We start from the raw sequence: 7,238 nt of genomic DNA on the forward strand, positions 1-7,238 counted from the left end.
TCCTGCAGGCCCCACGAGGGCAGCCATCTTGTCCATTGGATTCATTTCCAAGTTCCCAGCACCCAGCAGGGTGCCCGGCTCCCGGGAGGCTCTCAGGAAACAGTAGGCAGATGTGGACACGAAAAAGGGCCCACCATTGCCCCCACCCCCCACTCAGGGGCCTGGGCTGCCCCAGGACTCTGGACATCGTGTCCCCACTCTGGGGCCCTGACCTTCTGCTCTCAGCTGCAGCACGTGGCCTCTCGTGGGGCAGGAGCTGGAGGCCCTGGCCCCAGGGCACCCCAGTCTTTCAGGGAGTGGAGGCTCACCTGCCACACACAGGCTGTGAAGCGTGACCGCTGGCTGTCAGCACTGCTGGGGGAGGGGCCGCTGCCACCCAGAAGCCAAGCTCTGGAGAAGCACTGGGCGCCCGTGGGCCAGAGGGCGCCTTGCGGTGCAGGTGCAGGGGAGGAGCACACGCAGGAGGGGGTAGGGGCCACGTCTTAAATGGCCTCTGATGCCAGTCTGGACTGCATTCTGGACAAAAAGAGGGGCTGCAGCTGATGGGAGTTTTATTTTGTTTTATGGATTTTTGAACAAGGCACTGACATAATACAGCTCATTTATTGAAGAGCCCCCTCTTTTGCCCCCGGCAGCATTTTGGAGGGTGGGTCAGAGAGGTGGGACCCTCGTTTCCTGAGGGCTTACTATTGCTAGGTGCTATGTACATGCCTTTGTGAGGTGGACGTTGTACATAATTGCTAGGTTATAGATTAGAAATCTGCAACCCTCCTCATAGGAAAGCGCTCCTTCCCATCCCAGGGGCTCTGGGGGGCTTGTCACACCGGCCCACCTGTCCCGTGGCCATGGCAGGGCACGAGGTCCAGGCCCCTTGCCCTGCCAATAGCCAGTGGGCCAAGGGACAGTCATGCGATCCAGCAGAATCGAACCCTTTCTGGGATGAAGATACGGACCCTGGGAGAGAGTCCTTCTTTTGGGGGACCCCAAGCTGTGACCATGTAAGCATGGGGCATCTGAAGACCATTTTCCATGATGGAGGGGAAACTTCTACGTGACAGGATTGAGCGTGGCCAGAGCACAAAGGAAACGGAGAGGACAGGATGGGGGCAGTGGGGAGAGGCTGGTGACCTTGCCTGGATTTGGCTGGACCCCACTGAAACTTCCCCTCACATAAGTCATTGGATTACAGACCTAAAGCTCAAAGAAACAAAGCAACTCGCTTGAGGTCACGTAAGCATAAGCAGCCGGTGACAGAGCAGACCCCACGACGCCCTGACGGTGAAGAGCGGGGCAGGCCAGGTTGAAGGTGCTGTTGCCTAAACAGCTGAGCCCTGAGCCGGTCTGGTGGGGGGCCTTGGCCTGCGGGAGGGGGGCGGGCACTTGAGAGGTCACCATGGAACTTAGGAGGACGCGGTAGAGCCTGGACCCGAGAGTGGAGGTGTGGGAAGGGGTGTGGGGGCCGGCAGGGGGGGTGTGCAGGTCTCAGGGCTGAGATAGTGGAGTCCCATCAGGGGGAGCCCCGGGCAGGAGCGAGGTCGGCCTGTGGGCATCGGTGAGCTCATCTGGAACCATGTGGGAGGTCAAGGCCAGGCCTGGGGTGGCCCAGATTGGAGCTGGAGGAGAGGAGGAACAATTGGAGGAGGAAGCTGTGTCACCATCATGGAAAAGTGGGAGTCAGCTCCTGCGGGGGGGGGGGGGGTGGGAGTGCCCCTGCTGAGAGGACTGGAGAAGGAGGCTGGAAGAGGGGAGGGGTGGAGGGGGGGGCGGTGGGCGGAGGGACGAGGGGAAGGCCCATCCCTCCTCTCATCCTGCTGCTTGAACACCTGCCTCCCACACTGCATTTCAGAGGCAAAGTGGAACTCAGGCGACTCATCTGTCCCCTTCCCAAGGAGCCAGAGACGGGTTGTATTTTTCAAAACATTTTAATAAAATTAACCAATAAATATTCTACACTGTGTAGGCTACCGGGACAAAGAGTGGAAACCAGAGGGCCGTGTTTCCCACTGGGGCCCTCAGGTCCCCTCACAGAGAGAGGGGCTGTGCTCTGGGCTGGTTTGGGGCTGGGACTGCTGGCTGGGGAAGGGGAGTGATTCTGGACCGGGTGATCAGGGTTCTTACCATCCATCCCTCTTTGTTGGGGGAGCGGAGGAAGGGGAGGCCCCAAAAAGCAGAGCCCCGCTGGAGGCATCCCAGCATCCCCGGGAGTGAGCGGGGTGAGGGGAGAGCTAGCCTAGAAGGAAGGGGGAAGGGCAGTGGGGCAGGGAGCAGGGGCTGGGGGGCGGCTCTGGAAGCCCTTGGACCGTCGGCCGCTCACTCCCGGACATAGACCCTGGTGCACACGATATCATCCGCCGTCATGGTCTAAAAGGACAGAAGTCAGAAGTCATTGTTAACCTGGAAGGCCCCTGGTCCTGCTTCTAGATTCAGAATGGACAGGCAGGGGCTGGCCCCCAAAATGCCCTGGTGTCACGGGAGGGAAGACGGCATAGACCCCCCGGGGCTGTGTCCCACATACTCCTCCCCAAGCTGTGAGGACGGATTGCCCAGATGCCACCCTGCCGCCTCAGCCCACATGGCTTGCTCCACACGGGACACCATTGCACGGCCACAGGGCAGCAGCCTGTGGGACAGGGACAGTTTAGTCCTTCCCCAGCAGCGCCATCAGGAGGTGGGGAGGCCAGCTATGGTCGGTCTTGAACCTCCAGCGCCCTGCAGCGTCCCAGAAAAGCCCGAAGGTGGCACCGGGCTTGTGCTCAGCTGGGAGCAGCTTACCAGGACCAGCTCCCCGTCGTTGGTCAGCTCCCTGGTCCACGAGGTCTTGGGACCCTCTCCCTTCAAAAGCCTCTGCTCGCAGACCATTTTGTTCTCACTCTCCCATTTCACCAGGCTCTGCAGGAGAGAGGCCAGGTAGGCTGGGCCCGCAGCAGGGTGGGTGCCGCGAGAGGGATTTGCTCCGCTGGAAGGATCCCAGAACACTCCGGAAAATGGCACATGGTGAGGCAGGGCAATGGAGGCCATGACCCCGAGGGACTCACCTTGCAGGGTCTCCCGTCCACCGTCTGCTCCTCGAACTCCTCTCCGATCTTGAAGTTGATCTCCGTGGTGCGCACCGTGGTGGAGGTTTTGATGTAGAAAGTGTCTCCCTCCTGCTTGATCTCCACCGCCGGCTTGGATGCTGCCGCCACGGCGATCTTCCTCAGCATCACGTTCACCCCTGCAGGGAGGTGCCGGCGCCCTCACTTCGGCCCAGTTCGCCTCACTTGCCGCCCTTGGTCCGCCCTGCTCGACACCCTCCGCTGGGGTGGACTCCGCAGAGTCACCGTCTTCACCCCTGCCCAAGGGCAGGCCAGACCTGTCTTCACCCCTGCCCAAGGGCAGGCCAGACCCGGGATCCCCAGCCAGGCCCCGCCACTCCCATCCAGGAAGTAGGGGCCACTTTCCTTCCTGCCGGACCCACCTCCCCTGTCTGGCGCTGGGTTGGCCTTCATGTGCCCAATCTCTGTCCCTCCCCAAAGTGAGGAGCGGGGACTATCAGTGGGTGACGAGGAGGGGGGCGGCTGGTCCCCTCTTACAAATGGCCTGGGGAAGCCAGAGATTCTGCAGTGAGATCCACTCGGCCCTGACATCCACGTGGCTCGGCCTCTCTGGCAGGCCAGGTGACTCTGGGCAGGTGACGGAACCTTTCTGGGCCTCGGGTTCCTCAAGCATAAAGTGGAGCCCCCACAGCACGGGTGACGTGTGCAGGACTCGGCGCACGCAGCACTGGGTATACCTTCCAGCTTTCAGGAAACAGGAGCTCTTATTATTTTTACTGAGAAAAGGAAGTCGAAGGAAAAGCCAGAGCTCACCTGCCCTCCTGGCTCCTCTCCCCTCGCGGGACGGAAAGGGACACTGCCCCCCCCTCCCCCCCATATGTTCCTTACTCTAGGATCGTCGTGACCTCGGTGGTCAGGTCTTCTCGTTCAGCCTCTGTGGACCCAGAGTCCCTGTGCCTGCCCCCCACATCCTTCCCCACACTGGACCCCTTCTCTTTGCTCCCCAGTCTCTAAGAAGGGTGGCGAAGCCAGGAGACAGCATCTGTCCCAGGAAGAAAAGCAGGCAGGGAGGCCTACCTGGCAGGGGCGTGTCTGAGCATCACCCCGTTTCCCCTGCTGGGCGCCCCCACCCTGACCTGGAGCAGAGACCTTCAGGGAAGCAAGGGGTGGGGATCGGGGGTGGGGGGGCAAGCAGGGTTGGGTCAGGGAAGCCGAGCTCCCTGCCCCTCCTGCAGACCTGGGTTCCTACAGAAACAAATCCTCTTTTCCCTTGGCACCAAAGCAGACCTGCTCTGTTCCAGAAAGGGACAGGGAGAGCGGATGGACTCCCCCAGCGGTCCCAGGAGCCCCCTTCTTGGCTGTTGGGAGAAATGACTGAGGCCCCCGGGCCCGGTCACCTTGGTAGAGGAGGCCCATCCCACCCTGCCTCCACCGTGTTGCCCCCTGAAAGTCCAGCTCACCGTCTGACAACCATCTTCCCCGTTACAGGAACAGAATCTGCTCACGCAGTCCGCCTACCATAGTGGATGGGACACGTATCCCCCAACACCACCTGGGCATGCCTCACCAGGAAAGGGATCCTTGACTGGGGCAGAGGGGGCAGGGCGGGGCCTAGGTTCCTGCAGAGGCAAGGCTGGGCGAGGCCGGGCTCGCAGGAGACCCCGCTCCAGCCAGGGCTGTTTGTCTAACGGGTCTGTTTTCAATCTGCCCCCAGCAGGGCCTGAGGAGGGCACGTGGCTCTGAGAGACCCTGCAGGGAGGACAAACAGACCACAGACAGACAGACCACAGGGTTGGGCTTGGGCTCTTAGTCTCCAGCTGGGCCTGCGGGTGTGTGCCCGGCCACCTCGGGCCTCCTCCACTGGGGACAGGGGCCAGAATCCAGACAAGGGGAGGGAACGCATCTAGGCTTTCTGAAGGGAGAGTCTTCATTTTGGTTTTTAGTTTCAGCGAGGGCAGAGTGGGGAAGAAAGGAGACATGCCTCGAAGGAGTGCTGGGGTTAGGGGGCAAGAGCTAATGGCCAGGCGTGATGGAAACAGCGTTCCAGACTCTTCGGAGGTCCAGACTCACCCACACACAAGTGCCCCCCCACTCCCCCTGCCCAACCGGGGTCACTGTGTTCAGTCTAGAAATCTAGAAATGGATGGCATGCTTACCCGTAGGCCGCAGGGCTCCCAGGTGGCGGCTTCCCAAATGTTCCCCTTCCCAGAGCCCCCTCCCAGCAGCCTGGGCTGGGGCAGCTCCCCACACACCTCAGGGCACCCAGGAGTTGGGAAACGCACTGAGACTAGCCTCCACTCCCCCCACCTTTAACCCACACACCCCGCAGGGCTGCGGGGGGGGGGGTCCTCAGGGGAGGGAGGGAGGGAGAAGAGAGCCCGCAGTTTTTCGGGAATGGGGGGCTGGGGTTTCACACGAAGCCATTTGTTGAAATCTAAGAAAGTGATAATTATGCAGAGACTTGGGCCTCTGGAGCTGCCCGCCTAGGGAAGCATTAGTCTCACGGATGGAGGGCGGGGGCGCAGAGTGGAACGCGCTGAACCGGGAGGCCGTGTGGGGACTGGGCTACTGGCCGCCGCGGGGGGCCAGGGGCGAAGAGGCGGCAAGGTCTCGGAGGGGCTCCCCTACCCCACCCCCGGGACACCGACCTCGTGCTTTCTACTGGATCCACAGGCTGGTCGCTCAGGACCTTTAGGTCCCGGCCCTGAGCCCCCCCGACCCAGGCGCTCGGCCCCCTTGCTCGGGGACGCTGACGCCCAACCTCCCCCGCCCGGATCCCCGCCCTCCTTTCTTTCCCGTGCCCACCTCGAGGCCCCGGGCGCCCGAAAATCTCCTTACCCAGCACTTTGAGCAAATCCTCGAAGTTTTCCGATCGGATGATCTTCCAGCTGCCGGAGAAGTTGGGCATGATGCTTTGGTCGGAGCACTGGACGCCGAGTCTTTTCGTCAAGAGAGATGTCGCCGTCGCCTGGTCGTGAGACTCGGGAGCCAGGACACGTCCCAGGACAACCCCGGAGCTGGCTTGGGCTCCCGCGCGGGCAGCTTTTATACCCTGCGCCGGGCCCGCCCCTGCCCGAGAGAGAGAGAGAGAGAGAGAGAGAGAGAGAGAGAGCGAGAGCGAGAGAGATGGCTCCGCCTGCCGCCCCGCCCCCCACCCCACCTGGGGGGCCCTGAGCCCCGGCTCCCCGGCCTCTGGATCTGGCCCCGGGGGCGGGTGCAGGGCTCGCCGGCCCGAGACAGCTGGCTCCCGCGCCAGGGGTGTCTGGGGAGGCGACACGGGCCGAGCGCTCGGCTTGGGCTCTCAGCCGGGAGGAGGGGGCGCCAGGCCCGGGGCGCAGATACCCAGGTCTCACGTCCTGCAGCGCGAGCCCCAGGGTCACGTCTCGCTCGGTCCCCACCTGACTCGGTGCGCTCGGCCCCTTGGCGCCCGGCACCCGGCGGCACTACCAGCGGGCGAATCCCGCTCCGAGCCGGAGCTGCGGAAGACGAGGCGGCGGGGCTCGGCTCCACTGGGGCCCAATTGGGTCCGGGGCGGCCGCCGCGAGCTCAGAGACCTGCGGGGGAGGCCAGGGGCTGCGGGGCCGGGCACCCGAATGAGGCAACGGCGCCCCCTGCTGGAGCGGCTGCAGGGGGCGGGGAGGGGCGCCCCCCGCTCCCCCCCACCCAGGCCGGTCTCCCCAGAGTTTAGGGCTGCGGCAGTGCCGGGGGCCTCTGGGGACCCTGGAAGCTGGCGCGGGGGAGACTCCCACCTCTTCAACGGTTGGGCGGGCATCGAAGGGTTAAGCAGGAGCCGCGGGCGCGAGTCTGGGGAGGGCAGAGGTCACAGCCAATCACTTGACACGAGCTCTTTATTAAGGCGGTTTCTCCGTCTCCGGGCTCTCCGGACCCCCAGGGGATCGCAGCCGGCGGCGGGGAGGGGAGGCGGGGACCGAGGCGCGGAGCCCCGGCGCGCCACGCTGCCACCCAGGTTGGAGGGAGACTGGGTGCCCCGGGAAGGGGGTGGAGCGGGGTCTCAGGTGTCACCGTCGTGCGCAGTCCAAAGGGCGGAAGGAGAGGCCGCGCCCCCCCCTCCCCTCTCCCCCCCCCCCCCCCCCCCGCCAGCAGCTTCGGACCGGAACATCAAAGGAGGGGGCCGGGCCGGCTACCCGCGGAGACCCCTGCGGGGCGGGCTGGGGGGGCCTGACCCAAATGGAGGTCCGGCCG

At 63.9% G+C, this 7,238-nt stretch overlaps 1 protein-coding gene across 3 annotated transcripts; it reads right to left on the reverse strand.

The window, feature by feature from the left end:
* Window positions 1-1,903: 1,903 nt before the first annotated feature.
* CRABP2 (cellular retinoic acid binding protein 2) lies at window positions 1,904-7,038 on the reverse strand. Of its 3 annotated transcripts, XM_053209240.1 has the most exons (7): window positions 6,785-7,038; window positions 6,434-6,589; window positions 5,874-6,104; window positions 3,573-3,779; window positions 3,036-3,214; window positions 2,773-2,889; window positions 1,904-2,361 (listed from the first exon to the last, which is right to left on the reverse strand). In XM_053209240.1, the coding sequence occupies exons 3-7, from the start codon at window positions 5,941-5,943 to the stop codon at window positions 2,311-2,313; spliced, it is 624 nt and encodes a 207-aa protein (XP_053065215.1). In that variant the 5' UTR covers window positions 5,944-6,104; window positions 6,434-6,589; window positions 6,785-7,038; the 3' UTR covers window positions 1,904-2,310. The 3 variants fall into 3 exon arrangements, with proteins under 3 accessions (XP_053065215.1, XP_053065216.1, XP_053065217.1); XM_053209241.1 differs by lacking the exon at window positions 3,573-3,779 and having other exon boundaries at window positions 5,874-6,589; window positions 6,785-7,014; XM_053209242.1 differs by lacking the exons at window positions 3,573-3,779; window positions 5,874-6,104; window positions 6,434-6,589; window positions 6,785-7,038 and adding an exon at window positions 3,458-3,565.
* Between the last annotated feature and the right edge of the window lie 200 nt (window positions 7,039-7,238).

This window comes from Acinonyx jubatus, chromosome E4, assembly GCF_027475565.1.
Source record: "Acinonyx jubatus isolate Ajub_Pintada_27869175 chromosome E4, VMU_Ajub_asm_v1.0, whole genome shotgun sequence".
In the NCBI taxonomy this organism is placed as follows: Eukaryota; Metazoa; Chordata; class Mammalia; order Carnivora; family Felidae; genus Acinonyx; species Acinonyx jubatus.